The sequence below is a fragment of the Myotis nattereri genome (assembly GCF_964212035.1).
Source record: "Myotis nattereri genome assembly, chromosome: 16".
In the NCBI taxonomy this organism is placed as follows: domain Eukaryota; kingdom Metazoa; phylum Chordata; class Mammalia; order Chiroptera; family Vespertilionidae; genus Myotis; species Myotis nattereri.
This window is the reverse complement of record NC_138091.1, coordinates 31,771,586-31,789,244: the sequence shown is the minus strand read 5'-3', so window position 1 is coordinate 31,789,244 and position 17,659 is coordinate 31,771,586. Positions and strand designations below refer to the sequence as shown.

General features: G+C 56.4%; 1 protein-coding gene across 11 annotated transcripts in view; it reads right to left on the bottom strand.

The window, feature by feature from the left end:
- MSI2 (musashi RNA binding protein 2) overlaps positions 1 to 17,659 on the bottom strand; it is a 348,010-nt gene that overhangs the window by 49,305 nt on the left and 281,046 nt on the right. For all 11 annotated transcript variants that reach the window (XR_013996953.1, XM_081109236.1, XM_081109240.1 and 8 more), the window contains exon 8: positions 11,224 to 11,306. Coding sequence is in view for 10 of the 11 variants with exons in the window: in XM_081109236.1 (XP_080965362.1) it covers positions 11,224 to 11,306 (83 nt within the window). In the remaining variant the exon portion in view is untranslated. The remainder of the gene's footprint in view (positions 1 to 11,223; positions 11,307 to 17,659) is intronic.

Here is a 17,659-nt window from a genome sequence, read left to right as displayed (position 1 = left end):
GCTCGTTATGGTCAAGGAGACCATCTATTTAATTCAATGGGGCTGAGCAACTCCATGCACCACAAGTGCTGGGCTGGGGGGACGCAAAGATAGATAAGGCAGCCCCCACCTCCGAGAGCTCTCATTCTTCTGAAAAGCACAGATCTGTTACTTTCTCTTAGCATTAAGGCAAGTCCTCATTCGTCAACCAGACCTTGTAACTCCTGGGCTCGGCAGCCTCTGGAGCCTCTTGAGTTAGACCACATTTGGGTCACACCGAACCCAACCCCAACCCTGCCACCTTCCCACCGGGCCCTGTGCAAACCAGAGGACTTGGCATGGGCAACCCGAGTTATAGTCAGAACCAAAACGGGGGAAGCCCAGCCGGTCTCCGAAGCCCACGTCACATCCTCAGGTCATCTGGCCACAGGCTGTGCCCCAGTCAGTGTGCAAGAAACACCCCAAACTCAGTGGCTTCGAGCAACGATTTGTCATTCCTTCTCGTGGCTCTGTGAGTTGAGTGGGCTCAGCGGGGCTCTGGCTTGCTGTCTGTCATGTGTTTGTGGTCAGATGGCGGCTGGGGCTGAAACCAGAGAGAGCCTGGACTCGGAGCGAGGCCCACCATGGCTTCCTCACTCAGGAGGCAGGCAGGGGATGCTGGTTCAGCAGGGACTGTCCACGGTGGGGGCGGGGCACCTACTCCTGGCTTCTCCGTGGCCCTCGGCCTTCTCACAGTGATGGCCGCTGTGTCCCAAGCACAAGCACGCCAAGGACAGGCCGACGCTGCCAGGCTTCCTCCAGCCCAGCCCTGGAGTCTCACTTCCATCCTGTTCTGCTGGGGACCAGCCTCGACTGGGTGTGTGGGGCACAGCTCAAGGGCCGTTGGTGGAGACGAACCACCACATGAGCTCAGTGAAGAGCAGTGAGCAGACCGACGGGGGGAACTATTCCTCTCACCCTTGGTATCCAGCTGGCTGGGTTCCTGGGGCAGTGGGCACTGAGGCTGCCTTCACCAGGGGGCACAAGCAGGGCACGAGCTCCCCTCCCAGGGCAGCCCAGGGAGGCTTGTCTGGCCCCCAGGTCAACAGAAGCGCGATGGAAGCAGTTCTCCGGGTGACCAGATCTCTAGCTCCGCAGTCTCAGCACCATCCCCGAGACCCCATGTGTACCATGCTCCCCCCTCCCCCGCACACACCGGGGTGCTTGTCGAGAGCAGCCAAGGGGGGTAGAGTCTGAGGAAGGAACATCTCTGAGTCTTGGTCCTTGAGTCTCCTCAACCAACACCTCAGCCCCCACCTCCACAGCGCCTCCCGGTGGCTGCGTTGCTATTGCCTCAAAGGCAGCTGCAGAAAACCAGTCAGGTTGGCGGGGCCAGAGGCTGCGCAGGAGGTGCCACTTGGGGCTGTGCTTGTAAGAAGCCCAGAGGACACTGCAACCAGCTGCTCACACCGGGAAGTCGAGGTCTCCCATTTTCCAGTTTCACGGCTGACAAAGCCAAGAAGCAGTCCCACCCCAGGGGCCGAAGGCAGCTCCCTAAAGGTAGATGGGACTGGCTTTAGAATGCCTATCGCCAAGCATGCTGCTCTGCTTCAACACTGGGCGCGGAGGAGAGGGGTGGCTTCCCGTGCCCCACGGCTACGGGTTGGGAAGAATGGCCTTAAGGAGGACTCACAGGCTGACGTGAGCTTGTACATGTGTGAGCTCCAACCCTCCGGGCTGGCTGCTCACAGGGGGTGGGGGCCTCTCCCCATATGGTCCAAAGAAACTCAGCAAGGGCCGCTTCTAATCTAACTCTCCATTTAGAGGCAATTTCACTTACAGGAAAGCTGCGAGGACAGCAGAGCACACCTGCACACCCTTTACCCAGGTCACCTGTTGTCAACGGGGTGTCATCTGCTTCCTCATTTGCACACTCTCTGCGACTATATGATTTCCCCCCTGAACCATGGGAGAGTGACTTGCACACATGAGGGCGTGCCTTTCCCAAACACGAAGACATTTTCTGATGTAACCACAGTGCAGTTATCAACCTCCGATATTTAACCCTGATGTCCATTATCACCGTCTCTCCCTGACAGAACATGCAGCCGAGGCCCAGGATGTCAGGCCGCGCCTAGCACTGCAGACAGTCCCTGTATGGCAGGGCTGGGTCTGAGCCCAGATCTGCCTGATGCCAAGGCTCGTGCCCAAGGAGTGGGTCTCTGCCATGCCCTAAGGGGCATCGTTTGGCACTGGCTTTGGGAGAAGGCGCTGGGCCTTCTGTGGGGACAGCTTCCCAGCAGCTACTCAGAGTGGCTGCCCGCCCCCCCTCCCCCAGCTGGCCCGGAGCCCTCACTGAGGCAGCTCCCGGCCTGGCACCCTCTGGAAGGAGAAGAGGCTGGCGGTCTGAGAAAGCGGGGTCTGGGAAGTGAAAAGGCTTTTGTTTTTTCCTGGTTTCTACACAAACAGCCCCTGTCAGCACGCCCCCAGGGCCAGAGGGAAACCAGGCCCCTCCTGGTCTGGAAACCCAAGCCCTGGGCTGTGGCCTTGACTTTCAGCCCAGCACAAGGAAACTCTGTGTGGCCTGAAGGGGCCAGTGTTTGCAGCCTCACTTCCACCGAGACAGGTCATGTTAGAAATGACTTACTCCTCCAGGGAGAGGGGGGCCTCTTTCAAAGGGTAAAACCCACCGCTGGCTGCTCAAGGGCAACTGGCTGGCTGGCAGGGAGGGAGGGAGCAGGGGCGGCGAGTGCTCGGGGATGACTGTGGCTTCCACGGTGGACACTGTCCTCCTGTGCAGCTCCTTAGAAGACGGAGCTCTGACCTGGTCTTGCCCTGAGATCAGGGGCTGCTCCCCAGCCAGGCTCTGGGGATCCAGGCAGCACTCTCCTCTGAAGCCCCCAGCTGACCATCTCCTCGGTCCTGAGGCCCCGAGCGCCTTCCCAGGAAGGGGGGATGATACCCTCCTGTGAAGATTCAGGGGTCCTGCCTGGAGCCCAGCAGCTACCCAGACTCCCCAGGAAGGCAGGAGAGTCAGCTGCCCCCCAGGAACCACACAGCGCTCCCGGCTCAGCCTGTGCCACCTCGTGCCACGGCCTTTCCTCCTGCCCACTGCTCTCTCTTGCCCTCTCTGCCAGTCACAAGCCTGGAGACTCCAGGAGGGCAGGACCCCATGGGGCTCATGTAGGTTCATAACCCAGATTCAGGGGGACCTGCTCTTAAGAGCAGAGCAGGGAGGCCCAACAGGAGCCAAGCTCCTGGGGGAGGAGCCGGTCTCTACTGTCCTCAAGCCTGGCTGTGCCAGAGAACACCGGCTGCTGCCAAATGAAGGCTGGGGTGGGGGCTGTTCAACAACAACTACAAGTTCCAAGGCGGCACCAGCAGAGCATCAAACCAGTGAGGCCCGGGCCTGTGGACCCCGCACAGCTGCTCGCTGCACACCCAGGAAGCTCTGATAGCTGCTGGACGGAGCTGAAGAGCAAGGCTGATGAGTGCCATGGTGCAGGACGACAAGCATGTAAGCAGCCGGCCCCAGAGGCCAGAGGGCAGGATCCCGCTCTCCTCCACCTGGCGCTCACCCCCGAGACGGACCCGCTGGGTCTCTGAGCGACCTTCAGAGCATCAGGTCACCTCTTCTTGGTTCTACCGCCCACTCCAGGGTTCCCACTCTACGGAGTCACTTCTCCCTGGCCAACAGGATTGTTCCCAGGAGGAAGAAGCACAGCGCGTCCCGAGCACTCCCACACGCTAGGCACGGTCACGCCATCCTCCTGTGTGTGCGTGTACATGTATGATGGATAGTATATACACATAACGAGGGGATAAAGCCAGTGCATATCTGTGCTGACTTAAACCCCAAAGACTGGGGAGCAGCGAGGAGAGGAAGTGGCCGCACCCCCAGCCCAGCAGACTGTGGGCTGACTTTCTCAACCTCCCCCGCCTGCCGCCAGGTAGGGCCCCAGCTTCCTGCTTTCATCAGCAAGGTGCGCAGGGGGAGCTGCCGAGGCTGCACTATTTGGGGAAAGAGCTGATGGTGGCAGCAACAGCTGCTCTCTTCCTTTCTGGGAACCTGCAAGGGCATTTCAAAGTGAAAGGAAACCTCCGCCTCCAGCAGGTGCCCAGACAGCCACCAGGCTGGGCGCTTCCCCCGGGCGGGTGGGCTTTGCCAGGGGCCCTGCACGGAAGGGGCCCAGCATAATTTCTCTATTTGAAAGTGAAGAAAAGGAGAGGCGTGGCTCACGCACTAGCCTGCACCTCCTGGGAAGTCAGGCAAAGAGCAGCCCGGCAAAGGCAAAGGAAGAACAGGCTCCAGGCAAGGGGAGCAGAGGGGGAGCGGCCTCTTCCGGGGGCCCCTGTGCCCCTCCCGTGGGTGGTGTGTAGGGGATGCAGGAGGCCGCACACGCAGCAAAGCCCAGAGGTGAGGGGCACCTAGACACTGAGAGATGCTCCGCTCTCCTCATCCCCCCACATCCCATGGGGACCTTACCAGAGGACGGATGAAGGGCACATGAGTCAGAACTCAGGGGCCTGGGAGGCCACCTCCCCTCCAGCCACATTACTTCTGCCTAAACAGCAACGAACATTTACCCCCAACCACTCGGCCTGCCCTCCCCCCATCACCTCCCCCAACACAGAAATCCCTCTGCCCCAATTAACAGAGCGGCACACAAACAACGCGTGCCAGTGATGGGGGGAGGGGGGCGGGAGGGGGGAGACACAGGACCTCCCTCTCCACGGAAAGCGAGATTCATTTATTAAGTGCCTCTCTGGCATTTCCTTTTTTTGCCTTCATCCTGCTTGTTTAATATTGCATTTGACATTCTCATTTTATAAATGGTAACAGAAGCAGAATGGATGGCTAAAATTAGCTTACGAGTGAGAATGATGCTACAAATAGGGTGGGGAACACAGAAGCCTAGTTAATTCCACCCACATCACTCCCCCCTCCTCCACTTTTGGGCTGCTTCCCGACCCAGCTCCCAGGCTTCCAGCTGAGGAGGAGCAGCCTGAGGGAGGGGACTGTGCCCAGTCACCCGGGCACCCTGCCAGGTGGCAGCACCCCATGCCCACCCTGCCTGGGGCTCTGCGGACCGCCTGGCCTGGCCCAGCTCTGCAGCGGCAGGTCCCAGAGGCCAACCCAGGACTCCCCTGCTGTCTCTCCTCCGGGCCCCTCCCACCCCTAAGAGCCTGCTCCAGGGTTAACCCCCCAGGGTGCCCTGGGCTGAAGGCGGCAGGCCTGAGACCGCAGGCTTTGCTGGGAGGAGTGGGATGATTCAGCCGCAGGGCCTGCACCAGCTTCCCTGGGACCTCCCCTGGGTGCCCGCTCCCCCGCTCTGCTCTGTGGGGTGTGCCCTCCCCGTCCCAGCGCAGAGCGTGCCCACCTCACACCCTGCCCTGCCCCAGAGATTTGGGTCCCAGTCCTGCTCTGATCTGCACACCTGCATTTTACTGACCTGTAATCCTGCCAGGAAAGCCTTAGTTTGTGAGCACGTATTTGTTCAATAAAATTATTCTAAGTATCATAACAGTGGTGACGACAATAATAGATAGAGCACGCTGTGTCCTTTAAGAGCCCTTCCCGAGTCCTCAGCCCAGCCCTCTCCGAGGCAGGGCCATCATCACTGTCTCAGAGGTGGGCCCAGAAGCTACGTGACCTGCCCAAGGTCACACACTGGAGCAGGGAGCAGCGGCACTGGGCACTGGGCAGTGAGGGGGTGGCACCTTCTGCTGAGCAGGCCTCTCGGATGGACAGCACCCTGCTCCGAGCATTCCTCCACTCCCACCCTGCCCCGCCCCCAACACAGAAGGCACCAGTACTTCCTGCAGGCTGCTACCCCAAACCCTGGCGTCTCTCTGGGACCCCGCCCACACTCTGCCTCTGACTAGTAAAAAGTTGACTCAGCAGTGACCCTGGGTGGCCCCGGAGATAAGCAGACGCACCTGCCTTAGCCACATTAGTTGGCGGGAGTCGGAAACTACAGCCGGTGGGCCCAATCCAGCGGCTGCTTTTTTGGTAAATAAGGTTTTACTTTAATGTAGCCACACAAACCATACTGTCCTGCACTGTGATGGCACAGTTGAGTAGTCGTGACAGACACGGGGCCCTCAAAGGCTAAAACAGTCGCTATCTGGCCTAAGCATGTCAAACTCAAAGGCTAACATGGGCCAAATAAACGAGGCATGCGGCCCGTGGGCCACGAGTTTGACATGCTTGATCTAGCCCTTTACAAAAAGTTTACTGGCCCCTAGCTTCAGGCCAAAGGGACGAAACTTGCCGTTACCAGGGCGTGTGTTCTGGAGGTGCAATTCCTTCAAGGCTACCGGGTCCCACACCTGACAAACAGAGAAGCCAGGACCCCAGGGCCAGGACCTCCAGAGCTCTCTGTAACCTGCAAAGGCGGGGCCATCGTCCTCCTGCTGCACAGAGGGAAACAGGTGCTCACAGGACAACCATCGGTGGAGCTGGGATCCAGGCGTGTTCCAAAGTCCCGGGAGCCTCTATGTAAGCAACTCAGCAGATCCCAACCAGGAGACCAGGATATTCGCACGTCATTCGGAGGATCCAGCCCTCACCCCAGTGGTGCGCCCAAATCGATTTACAATCAATGCTGCAAGACCCACAGCAGAGGGCGAGGGTGAGTCCTCCTGGCTCCCTGCTCTCAGGGTCTCATTCCCTCATCCCGGATCCCTTCCTGACACTGGGTGACCACTGTGACCTGAACGCCTATGTGACCTCTCGCTAGCCGTGGTCCGCGTCCCGTGCTTCTGAGCCTTTAATGTGCGCACAGATCGCTGAGTATATGTCAAAACACAGATTTTAATTCAGTAGGTCGGCAGGGAGGGAGTGTGAGACTGTTTCTAACCAGCTTGCAAACTGCTTAGCAATTTTCATAAATCAGATTACCTTAAAGCAGTGGTTCTCAACCTTCTGGCCCTTTCAATACAGTTCCTCATGTTGTGACCCAACCATAAAATTATTTTCGTTGCTACTTCATAACTGTAATGTTGCTACTGTTATGAATCGTAATGTAAATATCTGCGATGCAGGATGGTCTTAGGCGACCCCTGTGAAAGGGTCGTTCGACCGCCAAAGGGGTCGCGACCCACAGGTTGAGAACCGCTGCCTTAAGGATCAAGGAGCAGGACCATTTAAAAGCACCCTACAGTAAACCGTGCAAAAGCAAAACCTTGCCTCCACCAGTCAAACCAATCCCCATTTTTCAGTTCTGAGGTTTGCCTACATCGGCAGCAGGGTGCAGTGGGAGCACAGGGTCGGAGCCAGAAAGACACAGGTCCAAATCCCAGCTCTGCCACTGAGAACCGTGGGCTGTGGAAGTCCCTCCGCCGCTCTGAGGTCCAGTCTCATGGAAAAGACGGGACAACGACCCGACCTCAGCACGAAAGGAGACGCGTGTAGATAAAGCTCCATCGCAGCGCCCGGTAAATACCAATACCTTCAGCTGAAGCAGGTGTGGGAAAAGGCACCCCAGGTGCCCGGGAACCTTTCCAACTGACCCCAAGTTCTCACCAGCGAGGCTGATGTTGCCTCCCGGACTCCATTTGAGGTGGGGCCTGAGCCAGGCCTCTGAGGAAGCCCGGAGAGGTCTCTGTGGCCCCCGCCTCCCTCCCTGCCGCTGCCGCTGCCGCGCGCCGGCTGGCCTGTTGCCCGCCAGGAGGGCTGGGAGCTGTGCTGGCACTAATCAAGCTAGTGTCCCTGCTGCTCGGAGGCGGCTCCAATCAGGGCCGCGGCGGGAGGCCTTATTAGCTGCTCCCGCGCCTGGGCTTGCAGCGTGGCCCGAGGTGTTCCTCTCCGAGGGTCACCACGTGGCTGTGTGTGTGCGTGTGTGTTTACTGAGAAGGGGCCATGTCTGTGCTTCACTCTGACCTGAGCCAAGACAGAGGAAGGGGCGGAGCCTCAGGTCTTGGGGGTTGGCCCTGAGCGGGGGCAGTGGCCAGCTGCCCCCAGGCCCCTCACTCACCTGTCGGGAGACCCATCGTGGCTGACAGGGATTGCTCATCCCCCACTTAGCCCTTCTCCCCAGAAGGGGAATTGGGCCGAGTGAGCCCATCTCCTTTGCCTTTTCTTAGGAAAACATGGAACCACATGGGCAGCAACGTGGCTGACTGGGCAGCCAGTGGCCTTGGGAGGTTAGACCAGCTAGGTGACCTTTAACGTCCCGTCAACCTGGAGGGGGATAGTCTATTCGGTACAGATGAGAGCTCTGGGCTTAGCTCTTGGGGCTTGAAATCTGGTGCTGGCAATGACTGGCCCTGTGGCCCTGGGCAAGTTGCTGAACTTCTCTTTCTGCCTCATCTTGCTCATCAGTAAAATGGGGATGGTAATTAGCACCTACACCAGAGTGGGTGTGATAAGCCAATGAGAGGAGGTGCAGAAAGCAAGCGCTCAGCACTCAAAAATGTCAGCTATTCACGGGACCTGTGTGGGAGGGGTCCCTTGGCCATCCCCTGCCACCACCCTGGTGGCGACCTCCTTCAGCCAGGGCCTCTGTGGGAGGGATGCAGAGCTCTGCGCTCCCAGCTTCCCGACAGCTCATGCCTGCTGCTGGCTCTCCAGGATGGCGGAGAAGGGCCCTCGTTTTTTAAAATGCCCAGGAGACTCGCCAACCAGATTAGATGGGAAATGGCTCTGGAAATGCTGATGGGCCTCACAGCCACGCGGCCCCCCTCTAAGCCTTATTTCTTCGATAATTATTCATACGGGACCCCAAGGGCCAGGGCACAGAGCTCTGGGTTAACCACAGGCCTGGATGCTGGTCCTGCCTGTGCCTAACCAGCAGCGAGCCCTTCCTTCCTGTGATCGGCAGAGACCAGGCTCCAGGCACATTGGGATGGTGCAGGCTGCTCCCGCTGAATTCACAGAGGGTCCCAGGGCCCCGGGACACGGTCTCTATGGCTTCCCAGCACAGCCCAGTTGACAGAACACGCCCCCGGACAGTCTAACTGTCAGGGTTTCTGCTTGGCAGTCTCTGAGGTCTCCAAGTCTTTCCATCTCTTATTTGAATTCTGTCCGTCGCACAGTTTAAAATTCATTTCCTTTTCCGTAGGCCTCAGAAGTAGAAACCAGTATCACAGAATCCACAGCGATTCAGGACTCAGCTCCTCTCCCAGTGCCTTCAGAGGAGGAGCCCGCAACCCCACGAAGGGTCATCACAGGCCCTTAGACTGGAGTTCAGGGAGGGGACCTACCAACGCCCTCTCCAGCAGCTTAACTTCCTTAGAGCTTGAAAGGGCGGGGCTGGGAGCCTGCAGGGACACCTTCAAGCCTGTCTGTGACCCCAACCACTCCACCCTACCCCTTCCTCTCGTCTACTTCCACTTCTGCTTATTATCTTAAATAACAAGTAGCAGCCCAGATTCAAAAGGACAGACACCCTAGCGCTATAAACAGGTACCTGTACCTGCCACAGTCAGCCTCTACCTGGTGGAAAGAAGTGACACCTGTGAAATGACTGGGGGCTATGGCTACAAACCTCTCTGGCTTTACCTTGCTGGGGTGGAAACTCTACCTCCTGATCACCCCCTGCATCATCTGGGGATTCACCCTCCCACCCTAAGCTCAAACAACTGTCTGTCTGGTTCATCCGACAGCCAATAAGCTCAAGATCCATGTTCCTTCACTACCTGCGCAGCCCTGGGGCGTATCCCCTGGGCCTCGTTTCCCCACTGGAACAGTGGAAAGAATAAAGCCCTTCCCCATGTGGGCTTCAGGTTTGTCTCAGAGCCAGCAGGGGTGAAAGGCCACACATATGCGTTGGAGGCAGCGCTTGGCGTGGGCCTTGGCCAGTTGACCTGGCCTTCCTGATGAAGCGGTGAGTCCTGGCAGGCGGGAACGGAGCCTGCCAGTCCCCGCGGAGTCAGTCACCGCACACCTGGCTGGGGCAAACATGTGTCTGGGCCTTGCAGGCAGTTTCCCTTTTAAGCCCTCGTCTCTCGTTGTAAGAATTGCAAGTAGGAACCTACTGAAAAAGAGGGGAACTGGCTGGAAGGCACTGGCTTCCGAAGGGCAGGAAAGCCCAGGAGGGCACCTGTTATCCCCACACACTTACCATCTTAACGCCTGAGCTGACACCTCTAATCTATAGCATGCAGAGAAACGGTATTTTCATTTCAGATGCCTATGATGGCTAGGAACAATACCAACAATATTATTTTAGTGCCCTGGGAAAAAATTAGCAAGTCAAATATTGAATCAGGCCTGTAGCACCACATGCTAAGCAGATTGCTTTGATCTTATCCACACTAAAAGCTCCATTATTGAGTTTAAAGTCAGAGAACACATATCAGACCATAGACAATGAATATCTGAATGCATGTTTCCGAAGTAACGAATGTTCTGACTAAAGGAAAGAAAAATATACTGAAGTTACAGCTGCGATCGAGACATAAATTTGCCCTCCTTCTCTTGGGCTGGCCAACCAGAATGTTTGGCTCTGAAGGACCTGCTGAGCTCCCATTGCTCTGCAACCAACAACCAAGGGCTTTCTCATCTACATACTCAATCAGAAGACAGGAAAGCAGCCAGTGTGCACATTCTGCACATGGTGTGGCGCCCTCTGGTGGCCATTTATCTGGGAGGCCTACCTGGCTCCCCAAACTTCCAATGATTCAACCTTCCTCTCCTTCTTGAGGGGGCCCCCAGGAAAAGGAGCTTCAGAGAGCGAGAGGGAGGGACAGAAGCAGCTGATCATGACGACGAAACCAGCTGATTGGAGGGAGAAAATGTTAGTTATCCAGCAGGGCCCAAAGAGAGATGTAACGGTGATAACCAACATACCTGGGATAGCCTGCACTGCCCCTCCCCCAATCCTTCTAATTGCCAAGCTAAACAGCAAACACATACCCTCAGCCAGGGATATGGTGAACTACAACCTGCCGACCACATCTGCCCCTGCCAGCTTGTGTACGGCTGAGTTAAGGGCAGTTTTTACATTTTTAAATGGTAAAACAAATATTTGTGACAGATGAGAGTGACATGAGATGTCATCGTCAGTGTCCTGCTCACTCATGGACGCCTTCACGCTACAACAGCACAGCAGCTGTGACAGCCCGTTGTGTGGCTGCAGAGGTATATGGCCCTGTGCTCCTGCTGTTCGCAGGGCTGAGCCCCTGGAGTCTGGCCCCCTTACCCCCTTGCCCACATGCCCAGCCTGCAGCACGATGACCCGGCTGAGGCAGTCTGCGTGACGCGGTGTGTAGAGGGGGGGAGGGAGGCATCGCCTTTCAGCGGGAGCCCTGCAAACTTACCATTTTATTATTGATTTCATGGAAATGAATCTCACAGACTTTCTCCACAACGTCTTCATTCTCAAAAGTGACAAAGCCAAACCCTAAAGGAAAAGGAAAAACAGAAACAAAAAAAGAGGGAGGGTGAGTTCAGTTCTGGCCGCCCACGCGTTTCTCTTTGTTGTCCTACAGCGGCCGCAGGCTCCTGGGCTGGGAGCCAGGGGGTGCAGATCCCTGGGAGGGACCCCCAGAGGTGGGGGAAATGATTTCTAATTGGTACCCTGGCGACAGTGAGGAACAGTTAACGATTTCACCCACAGGCGGTGGGTGCTGTGTGGCTTCCATTTGCCCCCAAGCAGACAAGACATTTTCTTGTCCGTCATGTGCAAGGTGGCCGGCTGGTGGGCAGCCCACAGCGGCGGGCTCACCGCGGGGCCACGCTTGCCCTTTCTGCTGGAATGGCCAGCCCTCCGGTCGGCCTCCAGACGGAGACCGTTATTTGTCCTTTTCTTCCTGAATTACTTCCTCTAATACCTCATCAGGACATCCTGGGGCCTGGAAGAAACTATTAAAAGTTTCAGGCCTCTGTTCTGCGCAGGCATCCTTTTTCTACTGCTGCTTCAAACGCGCTACAGGTTTGGGGCAGTTTAAGACTGTTTGATGCCTGCTGTCAGCCTGTCGGCTATCCGCTGAATGCACTCGGCTGGAGACCGCCTTTGCTAGACGAGCCGAACTGGGGAATTTTGGCAGGCGACCACCGCTCAGCATCCCGAGTTCCTCTTGCTACCCTCCTGCCCCTCGCTTTCTTCTCTTCCTGCCCCCGACGGGGTCTCCAGCATGCAGCCCCATCTGTGACGCCGCTGGCAGGCGCTGCTCTAGCACATGGACCTGCTTGCAGGATGGCACCCCACCTCGATGAAACGCAGCTGCAATGTCAGTGCCAACAGGCAGAGCACACAGACCCTGATGGGGAGGCAGGGGGCCTGGGTTCCAGCTCTGACTCGGCTTTGGCTTCCAACCTACGTGTCACCTCTGAGCCTGGGGTCCTGCACCGGCAGGTTATGGTGGTGAGACTGGACACTGGGTCCCACACCTTGAGTCACAACCCAAGTCAGGATTTGCAGGGCTCTCTGCTACGGGCTGAATGTGTGGGTCCCCTTCCTGCACGTTCATAGGCTGACATCGCAACCCTCAGTGTAAGGTGCTGAGGGCCTTTAGGAGACATTCAGGGCACCATGGGAGGGTCCTGGTGAATGGATGAGTGCCTGGAGAAAAGATGCGGAGGAGACGCCAAGGAGATGGCTGTTTGTAACCAGGAAGCAAGCCTTCACCAAAACTCGACCGAGCTGGCACCCCGACCGTGGCCTCCCAGCCTCCAGAACCGTGAGAAACACACTCTGTGGTGCACAAGCCTCCCTGTCTGACGAACTTTGTAAAAGCAGCTCGAACACAGGGAGACGCTCTCCTCTCCGGAGATGTGAACCTGGCTGAACGTGAGCCTGCGCGTGGAGGAGGCCGCGATCAACAAGACAACTTCCCCCTGAAAGGCACACGTCGGAGGTTCCCACTCACGGAGAGCACCTCCTCTATCCAGACCTCCTCCCTCACGACCCTCACTCTGGCCTGGGGGTGGGTCACTCCGGGCTCATTTTCCTCAAGCCTGGACCCCAACCCAGGCAACCTGTGAATCCCTACGCAAGCCAGGGCAGGTCAGTTCTTGTTGATTAGGATGAGTGCAATGGGTTGAATAGCCTCCCCTGTCTCCCTCTCCCCAATATATCCATGTCCTAACTCCTGGAACCTACAAACGTGATCTTATTTGGAAAAAGCGTTTTTGAAAATTTAATTAAGGGTCTTACTTAGGGTGGGTCCTAAATCCAATGGACAGGTGTTCTTATAAGAGAAAGGAGAGCAGACTGGAGACACAGAGTCGAGCAGAGATTGGAGGGGTGCAGCCACAAGCCAAGGAATGCCCAAGCCACCAGGAGCTGGGAGAGGCGAGGTAAGGCAAGTTGCCACAGGAGTCAGGAGCTGAGTTCACTGCCACAGAAGTGTCTTTTTGCTGCGACCCACGCCTTCCTGGCCCGCTGTGCAAATAAATCGCTGCCCCAGCTCCAGGCCCAACCCCATTCAGGACTCCCACTGCCCCAAGCTCCCACTCTGTGCCAGCGCCTGGGGACAGGAAGAGGCGTGTGGAGCTAGGAGACAGGGATTAGAATGCAGACTGTGCACTGGGAAGGTGGGGGCAGGACTCGGGGCATCATTTCAAATTCTGACTCCGATATTCTCCCTCGGGTCCCTTCCCTAAGCCACAGGCTCAAAATTCGAGGATCACAAAACTGATTTTCCTGATCAAAGGAGAGCGCCTCGGATGCACACCAGCTCAGCGATGTCGGGGCTCACTGGCAGTATTTTAAAGATCTCTATCATTTTAACATCCCTGTCTGTTTGGCCCAAACAGAGAAAGCAAACTTGATTATGTCTAAGATATTTATTTATTCCATTTGGAGAAACCAAAGAAACAGTTATCAATAAATGTTACTCGTTAACGTACGATCAGTTCTATCTCACAGGTGCCTTATCACTTACAATGGAACAGTAACCCAGTGATGAACAATAAATTAAACCAAATAAATTAAACCGAGGCGTGAGGGGCAAAACAAAAACAATGAGGTCAGGAATCTGGGAGGGGTAGGGTGTTCGGTGGGAAAAATCCCTTTTTGGCATCAATGTCTGATTTTTTGAAAATTTTCTATTGGGTGAAATATACATAACAAAATTCACTATTTTTTCTATTTTAAGTGTACAGTTTAGTACACTATTGTGCATCCATCACCAACACCCATTTCCAAAACTTTCCCATCAACTGAAACCGTCCCCTTTAAGCAATAACTCCCCATTCCTCCTCCCGTGGTCCCCGGTAACCTCTGCTCTGCTGCCTGTTCCTGTGGATTTGACTATGGGCACCTCAGGTAAGTGGGATCCGACAGTATGTGTCCTCCTGCCGCTGGTCTGTCTCCCTCAGCATCATGTTCTCAAGGCACCGTGGTCTCCCGGACAATGGGCTGGGGGAGCCTTCCTGACAAGGGCAGGGAGGACTCATTATTTCCCTTCCGTTTCCCCAAAAGAGAGCCCCACAGAGGCTCAGAAACGGGGCTTAGGAAAGCCCGCGAGACTGTGGCGTAGCAGCCGGGTAAGAGAAATGCATAATTATTCTCACTCAAAAGCGGCAAACAATAAGCCATGTGCCCCTGGAGACTCCCATCGCCTCTCGAGGCCTCTGAAAGGAGCAGGAGGAGCCGGGCAGAGGAGCAGGGGACAGGCGGTCCTGCCCCGGTCCCGGCCAAGTAAGGACTAGGATCTATGGTGCATCTCCACGAGCTCACACTCAGCCCGGGACCTCTGGGGCCCCCGTGAACACCCCCACTCCTGTCAACTGGTACCCCAACCGCTCAGGGTACCAGCTGATAGGGAGCATTTAAAAACGAAATTCTACATCATTCTCCTGAATGAAGCTAACAGTACGCTCTATTTAAGAGATAAGCATTTAACAGTCCAATCCTTTCTCTCTCTTTTATTCAAATGAACAACACTGAATATTCATCTGAATAATACAAAGCTATAAACACACCCACACAGGCACACAGAAGAGAACAGATATCTGAAAACAAGGTACCTCAAAATTAAAATGACCTGCTCCAAAGGCAGTCGCTGAGGAACATCCAGCAGTTAATTTACAAAAAATTCTTTTTTAGGTCAGGGAGGGAGAGATGGGAACGGCTTCCTCCTCGCCTCAAAAATAATTTTCTTCTCTTATCATATAGGTCAATGAACACTAATAGGCATTGAGCAGCGCCTAATGCATCCTCAGTGAAAATCAATGCAAAGCCTGAGTTAACACACTTGGTTAATGGGGGGAAAGTGAGGGGAATAACACACACCCGGCTGGTTGAGCGGATTCTGACTGTGCCCACTAGGAATTTAAGGACTGTGGGTGCTAGCATATTTCTAACTCAGGCAGCCTCCTTTTCCCGCGAATAACTCGGTGCTGAAGGGCGGGCAGCACCTGTGGGCCGCTTCCAGGGTGAGAGACGGGGGTTTGGGGTGGGGAGTGCTTTCTGGTTCCACCGTGTTTCCCCTGCATCAATCATCCTACCTGGCCCCCAAGGTGACCCTGTGCGAGGCGGGGCAGCCTCTGCCCTCATCATTGTGCTGAACTGCTCAGCACAGTTGAGTGGCCTGTCCGCCGTGACATGTGGCCGCGAAGCCAGAGCAGGACCGCAGAGGCTTTCTTGGCTCCGTAAGACGGGTCTGGTGGACCCCAGGGCTCAGAGCGGCCCTGAGGCATGGGGGTCTGTGGACTTCGTCACAGTCGACCCTCAGTGCCCGCCTGATAGTTGGCATTTCAACTCGGGCTGCCGCCATCCCCAGCTCAGAGCCTTACGGAGGCCCCTCTCTGGGCTACGGCGGGCTTCCGCTGCCTGAAGGGTCTTCCTGGAACCCCGGGTGGGGAAGGTCTCAGGCCCCACCCTGCAGGCCCCTCCGACCAGAAGGACAGAGGTGAGCACAGTGGGACGGGTGGCTTCACATGCCCTGGATTTGCCCTAAAAATAGAACTCAGAATATTGATTGGTTCTGAGAACAAAACAAGCTGGCTCCCCAAAAAAGCGTGTCTCCGACTGCGGCCGGCCGCTCTGGGAGACTCAGCGCACGCTCCCTGCCCTCAGTGAAGTCCGCTGTGAGCTGCCAGTCGAGTTCCCCGAGCATCTTCAGATGCTAGACCCTGGGCCAGCGATGGGGCCACAGTCCCCGCTATGTCTGCCTCCAGGCCCGAACGGTAACCTGGACTTTGGTACGTGAGAATCCCGTTTCCCACCAAGCCACGCACGGTGCCTCCCGTTATTCTTTCTAACGCCCGGTATCCCCAGGCAGTTGGTTATCATCAGGTCGCGTTCTAATAACCATTCTGAAAAGAGAGCGTATCTGCATGTACCGAGCAGCTGTTCTTTAACTCCGTCCTCGTCTCCCCTGTGCAGCAGGAATGACTGGCCCACTTCACAGATTGAAGAACTGAGGCCGGGTGGGGGCGGGGGAGCCTATGCTCTTTCCATCACTGTCCACCGTCTTCACATGACTGTGTCTTCCGGACTCTACACGCTTCTTGCACTTGGCTCTAGGCCAGGGGTGGGCAAACTTTTTGACTCGAGGGCCACAATGGGTTCTTAAACTGGACCGGAGGGCCGGAACAAAAGCATGGATGGAGTGTTTGTGTGAACTAATATAAATTCAAAGTAAACATCATTACATAAAAGGGTACGGTCTTTTTTTTTTTTTAGTTTTATTCATTTCAAATGGGCCGGATCCGGCCCGCGGGCCGTAGTTTGCCCACGGCTGCTCTAGACCCTGCCCTGTCACGTCCCTAGAGAACCTCTACACAGTGGGGGACAGCCCCCCACCCCACTGACCCGGGAGAAGGAGACAGTGCGGAGGAGACGTGCTCGTCTATGCCAGCTGAGTGCTGCTTCCCTGCGCCCGATGGCCCCGAGTCCCTGGAGAGAAAGGCAGCGAGGGGACACTGAGGTTTCTCAGGCACACAGCAGAAGCGGCTTCTATAAAGAAAACCACGAGGGCACCTCCTCAGCCAGCCTCGCCTGGGACGGGCATGGGGGGGAGGGGAGGGCGGCGGTGCCTGCAGTGGGGCTGGCAGCAAGCGTGATGCTAGCGGCTTCTCGCAGCGAACGGGATCGGTAACGAGTCGGCTGCGCTGGAGGGGTGAACAGAGAAGCACTACGCCCTCGGCTTATGAAGAACAGAGACCGGGGCCGGCAGGCTGACCCGTGGCGCACGCAGGACTCAGCTCAGGGGCTGGTCAGAGACAGACACGCCGGCCAGGAGGCCCTCCGAGGCAGCCGCTAGCTGCCGCTCTCGCCGGGGCCAGCGAACCAGCCCGGGATGGAGTCCAGGGGTCTGCAGAGGTCACCCCCTCTCCCCTCCCCGCACCTTCCTTCCTCCCTGACTCTGAGCCAACAAGCGGCCTCTTTCTGGCCCTTCCTGGCCTGGCCTTTCCTCCCTCCACGTCCCCTTCAGGGTGGCACTGCAGCCCCTCCACCGTGGCATCACTCATGCACCTGCTTCCTCGTTTACACCAGTAGCTTGGCAGCTGGTTGCTGTAAACTATAATAAAATGCCTTTCCAAAAAATGAAGGAATGTGACCAGACATGCCAGACATCATGATATTAAAGCCGTGTCAATTAATTTCTCCCCCTGCTTGATAAACGAGCCCCGTTCCATCTCTTAATAATGAGGAGAGAAACAAGAAAAGTTGACACTTAGTTTAATTTATTTTCTCAACTTGCCTGGTCATATTTCTTTCTGCCTTGCAGAGCTGGCTGGGGCTGTGGGAATTACAAGCGGCTGGCGCAGGCGAGGCACAGGTCGGTGCGAATCGACGTGGGT